This window comes from Dipodomys merriami, unplaced genomic scaffold, assembly GCF_024711535.1.
Source record: "Dipodomys merriami isolate MVZ:Mamm:240054 unplaced genomic scaffold, mDipMer1.0.p SCAF_20, whole genome shotgun sequence".
NCBI classification, from domain to species: Eukaryota; Metazoa; Chordata; class Mammalia; order Rodentia; family Heteromyidae; genus Dipodomys; species Dipodomys merriami.
Genome location: NW_027203382.1, coordinates 10,645,264 through 10,661,739, shown reverse-complemented (window position 1 = coordinate 10,661,739; position 16,476 = coordinate 10,645,264). Strand labels below are relative to the sequence as shown.

Sequence of the window (16,476 nt, the reverse complement as noted above, 5' to 3'; positions counted from 1 at the left end):
GGCGAGGGGAGCAGAGGTGTTGGGGGGGAGCCTGAGAGCCTGGGGGGGCTGCAAAAAGAGAGAAAGAAAACAGCAGGAACCACAACAAAACGCCAGCAGGGCGGGCGGGCGCGCAGCAGCAGCGGGGCGGCCGAGGCAGGAACGGCGGCAGCGGCGGCGGCGGCGGAGGCAGCGGCCGGTGCCCGGCTCGGGCTCGGCTCCCGCGACCCCGGGGCGCCCGGTGGGCCCCCCGCCCCCTCCCCCTCCCCCCTTCCCCTTCCCCTTCCCCTCCCAGCGCGCCCGCGCGCCCCGCGGCCCTCGGCGAGCAGCTCGGCTCCCCCCCAGCGCTCCCCGGGCCCAAAGATATGGCAATGGTAGTTAGCAGCTGGCGAGATCCGCAGGACGACGTGGCCGGGGGCAACCCCGGCGGCCCCAACCCCGCAGCGCAGGCAGCCCGCGGCGGCGGCGGCGCCGGCGAGCAGCAGCAGGCGGGCTCTGGCGCGCCGCACACGCCGCAGACCCCGGGCCAGCCCGGAGCGCCCGCCACCCCCGGCACGGCGGGGGACAAGGGCCAGGGCCCGCCCGGTTCGGGCCAGAGCCAGCAGCACATCGAGTGCGTGGTGTGCGGGGACAAGTCGAGCGGCAAGCACTACGGCCAATTCACCTGCGAGGGCTGCAAAAGTTTCTTCAAGAGGAGCGTCCGCAGGAACTTAACTTACACATGCCGTGCCAACAGGAACTGTCCCATCGACCAGCACCACCGCAACCAGTGCCAATACTGCCGCCTCAAGAAGTGCCTCAAAGTGGGCATGAGGCGGGAAGGTGAATATTTCTTCTCTGCTCTCCCCGCGCTTCACCCGCCTCCCTGGCTCTCTTTCTTTCTCTCTTGTCTGGGTGGCTGCTATGTGGGCTTGGGGCTCCTGTGGTCCCGGCCGGTCCCAGCTTCCCCAGTCCCCGCTCCTTTCCTCCCCCAGCGTCCCCCCCCCCTCCCCAGCTCGCTGCTGCTGCCTCCCCCTCCCGGCCTGCGCTCCTCTCCCCGGCTCCCCTACCCCGCCCGCTGCCTGCTCAGGATTGTGTCCCTGGAATCGTGAGCTGTGGCTTAAAATCCCCTCCCTTCCTCTGTTGGATGTGCTCGGTGTGTGTCTCTTTACCCGCGTGAGGATGCTGGGGGCTGTGCTGGCATGAACTTGGGCAGGGGTGCTTCTTTTGCTCAGAAAACTGTTTCTGTGTTTTGTGGTGTGTGTTGTTGTTGTTGTTGTTCATTCCACTTCCCCCCTTCCACGTCTTCATAGCCTTTATTTATAATGGGAGAGGGCTGGAGGCTGGAGTACCCTGAACCAGATTCCTTGCAACCATCATCATCCTCCTTTGGAAGCTTAGCTTGGAAAAATAGGAGTGAGATTTATTGCACTTGTAGGTCTAATTAGGGGGGAAGGGGGAGTTCTGGCCTGTTCACTGGTTCCCTCTCCTCTTCACGAGGCTAGGGCCGCCTCCTCCGGAGCTGTGGCCTTGTTTTCACCCCTCTACTTTGAAAGGAAAGTTTCTGACTGAACCCTGCTTTCATAGTAGTGTCATTTTTTAAAAGCATGGTACTCATTTTATTTCTTCATCTAACTCCACCCTCTGCTTAAATAAAGCATACAAATTACAATTTACAACGGCATTTACCAATCCTTCTGATTTGGTCATAATGCATAGACTGCTGGCATGAGCTTCCGCATCATTTAATCTTTACGTTGTATGGTGGTGTGTGTGTGTGTTTTTTAAAAAAACACAACTTTTGATGTTATATTTAGATATGCTTCATGTTCATGTGGCAAGAGATGCAGCACTTTTCTGATTAATTTATTTCGCGGCTTATAGTTAAAGTTTATCTCCTGACAATCATTGAAGAAGTCTTATAGTCAAATTAGTGAAGCAGTCAATTTTACAGAATGCAGATTACTCCTTCTTGTAATTGACTTTAAAATTATATTTTATATGCTACAAGGAAAGAAATTGAATTCCTTCAGATCTCAAGGAGAAGGCAAATATGACGACTTCATTTCTAGCTCCAGGGAGATTTTGTAGGCATCTGAAGGGGGGGGGGGAGAAAAAAGACAACTTTGAATTGTGCTCTCATTTAATTGAAAAATAACTGCCAAGTTCAAACTATAATTAGAAAAAAAAAGTATTCTGCCATTATGCTTCAAGAGCTTAAATTACACTGGAACTTGTGTTGAAATTAGAATAAGAAGAAACTTAAGAAAATGGTATACAACCTGAAATAAGACAGCTACATGGACATGGACATATCTATATTAATTTATTGAGGGAGAGAGTTTAGTAGTCCTAACTTTTCATAAAGTTGTCTTTGTTTACCTGGCAATTTAAAATGCTGGCACTGTTGAAGTAAAACATACACATTAAAAAAAAAACTTTGGTCAGCTTTAAGAACTCAAAGCATGCTTACGTTTTGCATTCAGATGGTTAATGAATCCAGTGTTTTCGCAGTTGCAAGCTCGTGCACTCACTGGGCAAAAGCTGGCTGCAGGTTGCAGTAGCTCGGCGCAGGACAGACATTAATTATATTTCCCACTTTTTTCAATAATGTTTGGCTACTGTAAGTTCAACTTTTTTCTTGAAATTTTTCCATTTTCTGTTTCTTTTAATAGTGAGAACTTCATATGGGGTTACCAGGAAGAGGGGAGAGGGGAGGGGTGGAGGGTACTTGTTCTCTACTCAAAAGTTGTAAGTGGTTAATAGAGGGTGTAACTTGGGATGTCTTTTAAGGGTAATTCTATAATATTTTTAGAGAATATGGTAACATTTTATGAGTAAAACTCTGCTTTTTTTTTGCAAATGAAGAGGCCGCTAGGCATTTGCCTTAACCACAACCTTTTTCAGCCTCTCTCTCTCTCTCTCTCTCTCTCTCTCTCTCTCTCTCTCTCTCTCTCTCTCTCTCTCTCTCTCTCTCTCTCTCTCTAACTTTGATTCCTTCTGGGGGTGAGTGGGGTTTCATTTATTTATTTATGTGTTCCTCCTTCATAGCCTAGGGTTTGGGTGGCACTTTCTTGGCCTCTTCAAGCTCGGGGCCCTGATGTCAGGCCTAGTTCCTCCGAGGCTGAGGTGGCCTGGGGGTGGGAGGGGGGTGCAGGCTATGTTTGGACACCCAGGGCACAGACCTGGAGGGTCTCACCCCCCAGATCTCCTCGCAGAGTGGGCTGCGAATGTAAACCAGCGGGCTAAGATGTGCCGGGCCGGGGCGCGTGTGACTGCCAGAAGAGCTGCATTGTGTTGGGTGCGCGGTGGCTCGGCGATGTTTGCAAGCCCTCTGGATGCACATTGCCTCTTTTCTCTCTTTCTTTTTGTCAGCGGTTCAGCGAGGAAGAATGCCTCCAACCCAGCCCAACCCCGGCCAGTACGCACTCACCAACGGGGACCCTCTCAATGGCCACTGCTACCTGTCCGGCTACATCTCGCTGCTGCTGCGCGCCGAGCCCTACCCCACGTCGCGCTATGGCAGCCAGTGCATGCAGCCCAACAACATCATGGGCATCGAGAACATCTGTGAGCTGGCCGCGCGCCTGCTCTTCAGCGCCGTCGAGTGGGCCCGCAACATCCCCTTCTTCCCGGATCTGCAGATCACCGACCAGGTGTCCCTGCTCCGCCTCACCTGGAGCGAGCTGTTCGTGCTCAACGCAGCCCAGTGCTCCATGCCCCTGCACGTGGCGCCGCTGCTGGCCGCCGCCGGCCTGCACGCCTCGCCCATGTCCGCCGACCGCGTCGTGGCCTTCATGGACCACATCCGCATCTTTCAGGAACAGGTGGAGAAGCTCAAGGCACTGCACGTGGACTCGGCCGAGTACAGCTGCCTCAAAGCCATCGTGCTGTTCACGTCAGGTGAGGCTGCGGTCGCGGGGAGGGCAGGCCGCGCGGGGGACGGGCGCACGGGCATCGCCGAGCCAGTCCGGGCCTGGCCGCCTGCGCCTCCGGGGGGCCGCTACGGCCCCGCCGCGGGGTGAGACTCGGCCTTCGCCGGACCTTGGCACTGGCCTGGCTCAGCGGCCTCGGCGCGGGGACGCTGCGGCCCTGCTGCTGCCATCTTGGGAGGGCGATGGTGCGGGGAGCCGAAGCGGCAGGGGTACGAGCGGCCGGAGGCCTGGCCCTAACCGCCTAGACCCCCGCGCGGCCACGCGGCTGGGGCAAGCGTGCGTCTGGGGAGAGGGGAGAGCGGGGGGAGGCGGTGTTGTGTGTCTGGCTGGCTGCGTGTGTGCGCGATGTGCCTGTGCCTGTGTGTGGTGTGCGGGTGTGTATGTATGTGTATGCGGGAGCCAGAGCTGAGCTATTCTGGGGGAGGAGAGCGCGAAGGAGAGAAGGTGGGAATGTGGCTTCCTACTCTGTGTGGCACGCTCATCTAGTCTCACTAGATGAGTTTCTCTACAGAAAAGAGACCCAGAAAGAGGAGGACAGAGAAGAATACCGACAAATAAATCATAAATAATCCCACTTTATTGCTGCCTGATTTTCCCTTATCGGAAACCATTCATGTTTGCAGTTGCTGAGGTTATTGAGGGTCGTAAAAAACGGATTCGATCTAAACAAGAAAGATAAAAAACAAAAGCAATATTGTAGAACCCGCAAGCAGGAGAGGATTCCTGGCCTGGAGATAAATTTCATAGCAATGCAAAACACGCCAAACCTTGGAAATGTAAAGAAGTGCCTTAAAAATATTAAATTAAGTGTAAGCGGTGGTAACACGCATGTTAACAATTTCTCTTATGATAGATGGTTCAAATTAACTTCAAGGAAAGTGCATTAACGTTGCCTTTGAAGGTCTCTGGTCTGAGGCTCAGAGAATGCTACCCGCCTTTTATTATTGTAACCTGCAAGAGGGAAACATATAAACACCCAGGACAGCAGGTAATGGGGGGAGATATAAACAAAGCCAGAAAGGAGACTCATGGGGAACTGAGCTGCTTAGACTGGGTCTTGGACCCTGCCCACTGAGTGTATGGTTAGCTGCAGTTCTACCACCATTATTGGCACTATTGTTTTTAATTCCTCTATTCAGAGAACAAATAAACCATTCTAATAAATCTATCCTAGAGCCAGCCCTCCAAAGGGCAAATTAAAACCATTCTTGGGCAAAGAAGGCCAAACCTCTTTCCCAAGGCCTTGCTGAACAGTAAGCAGTGGTATAATCTATCAATATTTCTTGGCTCTCATGCATGAAGAATCGTATTTACATTGTATTAAAATGACTCTTAAATTTGCACAATATTGTAATGTAGCAAATGTAGTATTAATATCGATCTGAACAGCAGATAATTTATTTAGACAAGGGAGGCTCATTTGTATGCAGGGTGACCAGAGCCATGGACTTGGACTGCCCCCCTTTTACTTTCAGTGAAAATGCAGGTCCGCTAGTGAGAGAGGGAGTTTTCTTTGCAAGAGGATAAAGTGTGAACCTTAAAACAAATGGAAGATTTATTGAATAGCCTCCTCGGTGTTTGAATGCATTTTATCTTAATAAGTCTTCTTGATGGAAACGTGTTTTTCAAAAGTGACAAAGAGTCTGGGAAGCAGCGACCAGGCTCCTTTAGCTCTGGCAGGCCTGGGGCCTGGCTGGCTTTCCACTACCAGGCTCTTTAGCCAAATTCATCAGGAACCAAGCCAGTGTCAGAGAAGCTGGGGTTTTAAAATCTCATCCAGAGAGGTGTCTTGAAACAGAAATGTGGCTTGGAGCTGGACAGAAGTCTTCTCAAGAAACCTCTCTCTTCTCTTGTCCCAGTTCCCCCTAAGATTCTTTGAACACTCTTGACTTTGCTGATCTCATGCCCTTTCTCAGAGAGAGGGGAAGCCTGTGCAGCCCACAAGGAACCCTGTGGAATTATTCATGATTTTCTTTTTTAACTTTTCATGCTAAAACATTCCTATGAAAAGTAGTCCTTAAAAAAAAAAGTTTTGCAAAGAAGTTTCTTGGACCAAGTCTTAAGGTACAAGGGGTGCCTAAACGTGAACAATAACATTATTTGGTTGAAGAATGCAAGCAGAATATCTGAAAATTGAAATAGAGCTGTCAGTAGTAATTCACCCTCCCCTCCATACAACACATTTCCACTTTTGACTAAACTTGTTTTGATTGCCAGCCAGAAGGGAATTCATGGGAAGCCTTCTCAAAGTCATCCAACTTTTAAGCAAACTTTGAGTGATGGAAAAGACAGTTTTAGCCATATTGTCCAATGTAGTTTGCTCTGGCTAAGTATTTGAAGTTGGCATGGGGATCCCCCATGGTGGTTTTCACATTTGGCCTCCGGATGGTATGTTTAATCCTTAATATTCTGGACAGCATCCAAAGATTAGGTCGTGACCTGAACTTACTTTTTAAAAAAAAGATTACTTACTTCATATACCTAAATATTCCTTCAAATAAATGAGACTGTCTCTGAAAAGAGCCATCTAGTTAACATAAATACAATAAATCCATTTTCAGCACAATAATAACTTTGATTTCTAGTTATGGTAGCTGATTACATCTATATTTCCTGAACACTAAACTCTTCTGAATGCATAACATGAAATACATTCTCTGCACTACAAAGGCTAAGCCGGGAGGGCCTGAGCAGTAATGGTTATTTATTTACATAATTTCTTTTCCATACACTGTAGAAGAAATATTGAGGGTTCCCACATTGACACTACCATATAAAAAGTGAGACATGGGTTTTGTACACTCTGTCTCCTTTCCTTATCTGAAATATAACTCATGGTGTGTAAATATGTACTGCATCACATCCCCTGCTCACCTAGCTTATCCACCAGACCCACCAATTAATTGATTGGAGAGTTTTCATATCCATCTGTCCACAAATGGGAGAATCCTGGTACAGGCAAATAAATGAACACCCAGTGTAGAAGCCAGGCCAGCATCAGGGCTTCTGCTGGAGGGAGGTCACAGGGTTGGTTAACTGGTACCTGGCAGGCAGGCCCAGCTAAGGGCATTCTATCTCCAAAGAAAAAAGAAATGGAAGCAGCACAGGGCCCATGCAGAACTTTGCAGTGCTTGTCTCTCTTGGAGTGTCCTATCTTGAAGTTCAGAAAGTGATCTTTCACTTGAGGAACTATAATCATAAATATCACATAATTGCCTTACTAACCTAAGAAGATGTCATAGGGATCTTTCAGAAAAATCTGCTGGGCTATAAGTGGGATCTTTTCCTATTTCATTGTGTGGCAGAGAGTGATGCATGGCATAAGTGCATGTAAAGCAAGATATATGTAAATATGGGTCTGCCTAATAGTCATTCAGTGGGGCCATATGAGTGAGCAAACCCAAAAGCTGACCTCAGAGTCCTCTTTCTAAGCAGTGAAGCCCCTAAGACGTACTGTCCTGGCCCTGGGGTCCATTAAAACCTCACTGGCTTCCCAATTCAGGTAGCGTTGAATGCATCCAACCAGCTGGCTGGAGCAATCAGACATCTATGAGGAATCCAGTTTGGATCTGAGGTCAAAGGAAAACTTGCCTCAGAAGTTCTTAAATTATCACTAGTTTTATTTGTATTTTTGCTGGAGGCCACATCCTTGAAGATGAATGCGTTGTGAACCCTAGTTCTTGAAATACAAGGATATACAACTCAGAAACTCAGGAGACACCGGCTTTGCTTTGAATCATTTGTTGTGTCTTCTTGGGGTCACTTTTGCCCAATCACAGTCATATGGTGTCCTTTTGGGGGCATTGCCATACATAAATTTTCCTCCAGATTTCCATATTAGCAAACTCTGCCTTTGATCTTTAGTCAACCTCCTAACTAAATAAGGGCTCTTCTGTGATCTTGCTGATTTAAAATTTTACTGTTAATATAAAAGCATCATGAGTTTGTGACTAAAAAGAAAGCCTTGCCCCATTCTATTCCTCCGATGCCATTTGCTTACCTCTAGTTGATTCATAGAGGATATTCTATGGTCTTGAAATATTTTTAGAGGACCAAGGAGGGCGTTGGTTGCTGTGGTATAAGCACACAGAGTTTGAGATGCCATAATTTTGTAAGGTGCCTTTTTCTCCCTTAGTCCTGATACAGGAAACCCATCTCCTAAATCCTTCCTTAATTCCCCTCTCCTCTAGTTTTGAGATGGGCTGCAGCTGCTGCCTCTAACCCAGCTTTGTGTCTGATCACTGAAGATGTTTCCTTTCCACAGCCTGGAGTAACTGAGCCATATTCCTTCTGATTATTATACAGCTTACAGAGATGTGACCAATTTTCAATTACTTGATCTACAGCACAGATAGAAGTGTACATTCTCACTGAGGATTTGTTGCAGAATCCTTGTGTGCATAGATAGTGGATCTTAAATCCTGTATTGCAAAAGCATAGACTTGATCTGATTCTGGGTACTGGCAGCCCAAGATTCCTACGAGTGCCACGTGTGTTCACTACACAATTTACATTCTCCTTGAACTTTCTGGTTGAGGTCATTTGGGTCTGAGAGAAGACTCCAAGAAGTCTTTAAGAACTGCCTGCAGTTTACTTATTTTTGGGGGAGGGGATCTTGAACACCCCAAAATCAGGGGCAGAGGGTACAAAAATCCTGCGTTTAATGAGCACAGCTAGAAAGATGCTCCCCTGCAGGCGAGAACAGGTTGCTACACACTGCAAACATGGCTCCAGCGTCGTACATTATTTAATCCAAAGGTGAAAGAGGAAAAACAAAGGGGCTAGAGAGGTTGCTTCCTCTACATGTATGTGCATTTCTCTCCTCCTCCCCTAGGCTAGATGGTGGGGGGGGGTATTTTATTTGTATAGGGGCAGGAGGAAGAGAATTGTGAAGAAGGAAGCAAAAAGGGAGGATTTCTTTTCCTTCTTTGATTCTTCTTTTTACCTTTTCTCCTAAAAAAAAGGAAGTAATAATAATGGCATGTTGTTTGTCCCCTTGTTGCTCACTGGACTAACCATGTGTCCCCTTTCCCTGTCTCTTCCTCCTGTGGCTGCTCCGGCAGATGCCTGTGGCCTGTCGGATGCCGCCCACATCGAGAGCCTGCAGGAAAAGTCCCAGTGTGCATTGGAGGAATATGTGAGGAGCCAGTATCCCAACCAGCCCAGCCGCTTCGGCAAACTGCTGCTGCGACTGCCCTCCCTGCGCACAGTGTCCTCCTCTGTCATTGAGCAGCTCTTCTTCGTCCGCTTGGTAGGTAAAACCCCCATCGAAACTCTCATCCGAGATATGTTACTGTCTGGGAGCAGCTTCAACTGGCCTTACATGTCCATCCAGTGCTCCTAGACCTTGGGCACTTCCCATCTTCCCCTGCTTCCCCTAGAGACTCAGAGGACTCACCCAGGCCAAGGACCCCAAAGCCTCGGGTACTCTGGTGAGGTGGACCAGGCAGGCCAGCCGAGGGGGAGGTGGGCTGGGGACAGAAGCAGCCACTCAGCAAAAATGCATCCTGAGCTGCAAACCTAGGAGAAAAAGAGACTCTTTTAGGATCAGATCTGTGAGCACGTTGGAAAGGAAAGAAAAAGGATTTTTCTTTCTGGTGGGAAAATGAAAAAAAAAAAACAAGGAAGAGAGGACCATGAAAATTTTAATAAAATAGAAGGAGACTGGTGGACCTTCCAGGATATCTTGTGGATGGATGTGGATATATTCTGTACAGAAAACAACACATATGGAAGTGGACTGAATCCTATGTAGACACACACACAAACACACACACACACATACACACACACTGAACATTGTTATTCATTTTGTAAAATACTAGTCTTTATTTTCATTTTTGTAAAATTTAAACATCGTATGCGCATAAAGAAAAAAGGAAACAAGAATTAGGGGAAAATAACATTTTCCAAATAATTATAAAAATTGTCCTGTGTCTATGTATCTATATCTGTTTTGTATTTTTTTCTGGTTCCAAACCAGATTTCCTGTGATTCTATACTAATAATTTTGATATAACCCTTTGCTTCTTATAATGAGTGCGATATATGTTGTCGAGGCTGTTCTTCAAGAATTAAAATTGAAGTGAAAATTTAAACAAAAATAAAAGAATTTAGCAAAATCCATGTGTCTGGTTGCTTGACCTGTGTCTCAGTGCAGAAACCCTTTCTGGTTAATCGCTCCTTGTACAATTGTAAGGTTTTTCTGCGAGCCTGGGGGGGGGGGGCGGGGATCTTTTGAGGTTCAAGACCACATTGGCTATATTCATTTCTTAAAATTAACTGTTGCCTTGGTTTAGTGTATATGAGGGGCCAGGCTTAGCATAGGCTGTTGTCTGTGGAAATAACAGGGTGCCTTGTTCATGGGCTTTGCAGGAGCTGAGGGCAACCCTGGGCACAGTTGGGTGGGGGCATCAGACATTTTCTCGGGGCCTTAAGCATCTGGGCACTTGGCCTGGTTGAATGACCAAGTGTCAGCACTGGGAGCCTGAATAGAGTTGGGAGTTTATGGGAGAGGTTTTGGAGAGGCATGCAAGTAGAGAAGCAGAAAAGGAGATGGTCACTCAGATGCTTCTGAACCCTGGACAATGGATGCCAGCCAGCGGCTAGAGTGTCATGACCCTCCTCAGATCAGTGATACAGAGCTGGAGCTTTGCTTCCTTTTATGGTCCCCTGAAGATCTGTCTACGCTTTGCCCTTCCCTCTAGCTCCTGCCACAGGACTTCCCAGAAGGGTCCTGGAGTGCCAGTCATTGAATAGAAGTCACATCCCCCGTGTGGCACTTAGAGGGATGGACCTGGAACCCAGGCATAGTTGTTAAGAAGCAGAGTGAGAGTGATTTCTTCCCAGAAGCACCATTCAGGTCCTAGCAGCCCTTGAAGGACAGAAACCTCCCCTTGAGGCGGCTAGTTGGGTGTGTGTGGGGGGCAGCTCTCTGTAACAGCTTTCGGAGCATGAATGTTTTATAGGATCTGAGCTGGAGCTGTGAGAACACATACTGCCAAGGGAGCTCTTTCTTAACGTATTAATAAAGCCAGATCTTTAAAAATAACACCCCTCACACCCTTTCCTCCCTCCCCCGCCCCCCCCAAGCCCAGACAGGCCCCTGGGTGAGAGGAGAGCTTCAGTTTCAGAAGTCACTGGCAATCTTTTCCTTTCAATTTTCTGCCTGGAAGTCTCCAGGTTCTTCCCCCTCCCCAAATGCATTAATGAGCTCCTACACCCCAACCAGCCTGAGGTTTTTAGTATTCTAGGTGCAGCACCGCCTGTGCAGAGTGGGGCTCACAGTAGAGATGTTACTGCTGGTCCAAAAAGCCAAAGCAGTGCCCTTGGGGAGAGCGTAGACCGGGGCAGTGAGGTAGACCAATACCACCCCATCCTGGCCACCTCCTTTGTACTACATGCAGAAATAGGTTTGGGTTCAAGTTGACTCTCTGCAGATTGGGCACCCAAACAGGAAGGCCTCAGGAGAGCTCATATTTAATGCAGACCCAAGGAGTATTTAGGAGCCATCCTAGGTTGGCTTGAGACAGAATGTGGGGATTGGGTTGGGGTGGGCTGCAGCCTAGCCGAGGGGGAGGAGAGGCAAGCTGCTTCCTGGAGCTCACTGATCTTTCCTGTCTTACTTGAAATGAGATGTAAATATATTCATTACAATGTGATCCCTCTGATGAAAACAGATAAACATTTTTGTAGGTCGAAAACGTACTTTTCAATTAATTTCAATATGGAGGCCCAAACACAAGCTCAATGCTGAGCGTTGAGCATCGTGAGTGCCGGAGACCTGAGGTACAAGAGACTCTTGCTGGGTGTATGGAGGTGACAGTGTCAGCCTAACTCTTGCTTGAGAGATCCACAGCACTGCCCATGGCCTGGGGAATCCAGATGGCCTTTCTATGGCCTGGGCCTAAGCCTAGACAGCTTGCATAATGAGAGGCCTCCCCAGGGTCTCACAGTCTCCCTTATGAAATCCTCTAGGAGCCAGGAAAACCTGGAGCTGAGGGGAAAGAGGAGTTTAAGGTACTCCAGCTCTTTTGGGGATCCTGCACAGTGGGTTTCTCCTGTTATCTTTTTGATGCCTAGGATGGACTCCACGTGCATTACACAAGGAGATCTGTTACACCAGGAGATCTGTGGGGTTGTGTGTGTGAGAGAGAGAGAGGAGGGGGGCAGGCTCAGGGGTCATTGTGTGTCAGTGCTGGATAAGGCTGCCGCGGCAGGCAGGAATAACCCAAAAGCTTTCCTCTAAGAGAAAGTTTAAAAGCCAGGATGGAAGAACCTTACCGCAGGTTGATCCTTTTGATAACGGGGAAACTCTGAACACTCTGAAGGCTTCCTCTGGCTCCTGGCTAGGTTGTTTCTGAGGGATTGAGGGCCGAGGGGTCTGAGGTCTGTGGTCCTGAGGACAGGCCGCAATAATACCCAGGTCCTGGATTTACTCGGACTGTAGGTGCTTCCTTGGCCCAGAGGATGTGGACAGGAGGTGAGGTGGAGCAGGTGGGAAGCCTCCTCTGTCTGGGTGGCCGCCAGGAAGCTGCTGAACAACAGAGCCCACCTTCATGACAGGCACCAGGGGGAGCCGTGGAACCCCGGTGTGAGGCTGCAGGCCAGAAGGTGGCCCGGAGTTTGGGAGAATCCAGCTGCATTAACTGGGTGTGACAGGAATGAGGGGTTCCCAGGGAGCCAGAGGAAATACGTTTTGAAGTTGAAGAGCACTGTGGAAAGAAAGGTGCCTTTCCTTTCAAAATCACCTATGACCAAGCAATGCTTTTCTAGTCTAAACACTTGCTGGACAACTGAGAACTTTAAGGGCTTTGAAGCAGATTACAAAAGGCCACAAGCTTTGCTGAGAACCCGAAGAAAGCCTATCTCAGGACGTGCTCTCCTCCAAGAACTGTTAGGGAATGAAGCTGTACCTTTACAGCTCCAGATTTGAGACCTGGCACAAATAAGGGAAAGTATGGCCTTTGCTGATCCTCATCCACCCCCATCCGTCCCAACCTAGCACTAGCCTGAATGAAAAGAAGCCCAGAGGTGGAGAAGTGGGTCTCCCAGTGTACCAGAACTGCCTTAATTTGTCAAACTCTACCCCTCAGTTTTTGGGGGCTCTCTGCCTTGGGCGTAGGTAGGGTCTTTGTAGGCTTCAGGAGGCCCAACCTCTCAGCTTTGTACCTGAGGATCTGGAGCCTGGGGGTTCACTTGTCCACTTGGAGCATACAAAAGGGTTTCTTTTCTTTCTTTCTTCTTTTTTCTTTTTAAATCTCACACTTTTTCCTTCACTCCCCTTTATAGCTCCTCCAGTGACTACATCAACTCCTGAGAGCTTTATGATTCCTTAAAATCACTCACTGAATGTTTCTGCAAATAAGAGCCCATGAGAAGCATGAGGAGGGAGTGGAGAGGAGGATACAAGTGGGAACTAATAAAACTCATGTTAAAGGGGCTGCTCAGGATCTGTGGCATCACTGGGCCCTTTACTTAGGAAGCCAAAGAGTTGTATTCTTAAATGAGTTAAAGACCCATTTACCTCTGTCGTGTTCTATTCATCAAGCCACAAGTTGAGACTTCCTAACATGAAACTATTTGTTTGCTTACACAACCAGCTGGGTGCAATTTCACGTCTCAGATATCTATCTGAAAGCGCCTCTCATTTATTATCTCTTCTTGTCAGTGAATCTATTTTCTAGCGGCACCCTCCTCCCCCATTTGGAGTTTGTATTTATTTATTTATGTATTTATTTATGTATTTATTTATTGTGGGACGTCATTGCCTGGGGGAGGACCTGGGGCACCTAAAACACTCCCCAGGGAACAGTGGCTTTCCACACAGAGTCTGCAGCACCCAAGGGCACGTGCACTTGAAAGAAACAGAAGCCCACCAGGCCACAGCTAATTCTAGCTGGCTGGTGGGAGAACCAGGGTGTGGTTCGGGCAGTGGGTGGGCCTGACCGACTCTGCCGGTCTGCCTTTTTGCTTGAGAGCCCTCCCTGCTGACACTCCCAGTGTACGCTGCAACCACCTGTTCCAGGGAGAGGATGGAGGTGTATGTGCAGAGTGGGGGAGGCAGTGGGAGGTGAGCCAGGATACTTTCCCCGAGATGGCTTCGGATTTGAGAGATGGTGTCACAAAGCCTCACCTAATCCCATGGGGCCAATTTCTTCTTCTGGGGGCAGAGCCTAGAGTGAGTAACCAAGATGTAAATAGTTGCCTGATGGATTGGGGGAGGGGGCAACGCATTTATTGTGTGTTTGAGGGGAGAAGGCTGCACGTGGTTTCAATTTTGAAGCACAAAGAAATAACACGCAATGCAGAAAATAGGTTTATGAATGTAATTGAGAGGAAAGAAAACAATTAACACGGTGCAAGGTTGCACACTGGATTCCCCACCCCTCGCTTTCCCTTCTATCCAAATTTTGAGAAATCGGGGCATGTGAATAGAGTGGGTTTAAGCAGTTAGATTCTGCTGACAGGGGGAACCCCTGATGGGAATCGCAGTGATAGCAGGATAATGGTGTCTATCCATCTCCTGGACTGCTAAGGCCTCTTCTAACCAAGCTGAAAGCAAAGGATCAAATCCCCATGTCCAACATACAAAACACCCCCAGTTGTAAAGGAGGAAAGGAGCAAGGGTGCCTGAAAGAGGCAGGGGGGGGGTAGAGAGAGAAAGAAAGAGAGAGAGAGATTTCTCTAAGAAAGATCAGGCCGGTCTCTGCAAGCCATCCTATTGTGTTGATTTAGGAAGACATTTGCTGTATATAACGTTTAAGGCTGATAATATCATCACACAGCCAGATAAATAAAGCATTGGCCCAATTGTGGGGTCAACGATCGATCTCTGGGCTCAGAGGAAAAAGGAGAGAGATAGATAGGGTTGTGTGTGCGATGTTCTATGTGTGCTTGTCAGTCAGTATGCAGGAGCCCGAGTGTGTGTGAGTGTCAGGGTGTGTGAGAGCGAGAGAACCAAGTCTTCAGCTGGCCAGGAGGCTCATTAGCATTCCTAACCCATGGACCTGCGCTGACAACTAACAGAGATATCCCGCTCACCACCAGGCCTCCTCTCCTTTTGTCTTCAGATCTGGTGGAGAAAAAGATTTCTCGGTGGAAGCTGGAGCCTGAACTTCCATGACATTGTTGGGAATTCAGTTTAGATGATTATGATTATGATGGAGATAGAGATAGATAGATAGATAGATAGATAGATAGATAGATAGATAGATAGATAGATAGATAGATAGATAGATAGATAGATAGACAGACTACCGAATTATTTTGTGAGGTTTTCAACTTGCTTTTAAAAACTTCTTTTCTAAAGAGGGAACTTTTTCTTTTTCTTTTCCCTCCCTCCTTTCCTTCCTTCCTTCCTTCCTTCCTTCCTCTCTCTCTTTCTTTCCTTCTTTCCTTCCTTTCTTTCTTTCCTTTCTTTCTTTCTTTCCTTCTTTCCTTCCTTTCTTTCTTTCCTTTCTTTCTTTCTTTCTTTCTTTCTTTCTTTCTTTCTTTCTTTCTTTCTTTCTTTCCTTCCTTCCTTCCTTCCTTCCTTCCTTTCTTTCTCTTTTCTCCAAGTGTAATGTGCTTCTTGAAACTCTGAGCTTAAATGAAAGGGAAAATCCTCTGAAAATATTTTGCCATTTTTTTTCTTGTTGACAGGAAGATAGGTGGATGTGTATGCGTTTGTCTCACATAAAAATGTAAAGCTGGTACTTTATTTTCTTTTTCTAGAGTATAGAAACCAGGGTTTGCTTGTTTTTTTGTTTGTTTCTCTCCTTTCTTCCATTTGGTTTGCTTTTGTTAGGAGACAAAATTCATTTTATTTTGTAAAATAAACATTTTGCTTACTACTTTATCATCCCTCATTGTCTTAAAATACATCTTTCAATTCCACATAAAATCCACTTTCATATTAACTATCAGGAAAGTGTAATTTTGGACACTTCTAAGAAACGTTATTTAAAATTATATTCATCCATGAAGTTTTAATCACCATTATAGCTATTGTTGTTGTTGTTGTTGTTGTTGTTGTTGGAGGGAGTGTCTTTTCACCATACCTCATAGGGATAAATACGTATCGGCTTTTCTACCCTTGATCCTGTTCCTTGAACTCCATAAAACTAGGCAGATAGTTTTACATCAGAGTGTACAAATTATCCCCTGTTGACAGATGTTTGTCACTTAGTAACTTCTTTCCATGTTTTCTTCCCCTCCCCTAAGCCTTCTTTCCAGCTTGCTTTGTTGTTTTAAAATATGCATGTCTCTCACTGGAATGCCAGTCACGAGTGCAAACTTTGTGTCCAACCTCCCACATGAAATGATCCTTTTAGAGGGAACTCGATATGTCTCAATCTGCACTTCACTCAGAGCCCTCTGGGTTCTGGCCACTCACTCACTGGTCCTGGCTCCAAAATAACTCAGCAGAAACGAGTTGCCAACCAAAAAGCCCCTCGAATGTCTCCCAGGAAAGAAATATAGCTCCCATAATTAAAGGAGGCAACGGCCAGAGAGGGAATGCAGTCGGCAGCCAAAAAAATAAAAAAAGTAAGAGTTTTATTTATTTGCTGATTGGACTGGGGTTGTCATGAGCAGCAGGTTT

The 16,476-nt window shown here is 47.3% G+C and overlaps 1 protein-coding gene across 2 annotated transcripts; it reads left to right on the top strand.

The window, feature by feature from the left end:
* Positions 1-41: 41 nt before the first annotated feature.
* Positions 42-10,005, top strand: Nr2f1 (nuclear receptor subfamily 2 group F member 1). 2 transcript variants are annotated; one of them, XM_070031096.1, is made up of 3 exons: positions 42-801; positions 3,334-3,861; positions 8,957-10,005. In XM_070031096.1, exons 1-3 carry the CDS (start codon positions 345-347, stop codon positions 9,235-9,237), a joined length of 1,266 nt encoding a protein of 421 aa, XP_069887197.1. In that variant the 5' UTR covers positions 42-344; the 3' UTR covers positions 9,238-10,005. The 2 variants fall into 2 exon arrangements, with proteins under 2 accessions (XP_069887197.1, XP_069887198.1); XM_070031097.1 differs by lacking the exon at positions 42-801 and adding an exon at positions 2,086-2,581.
* Positions 10,006-16,476: the final 6,471 nt, after the last annotated feature.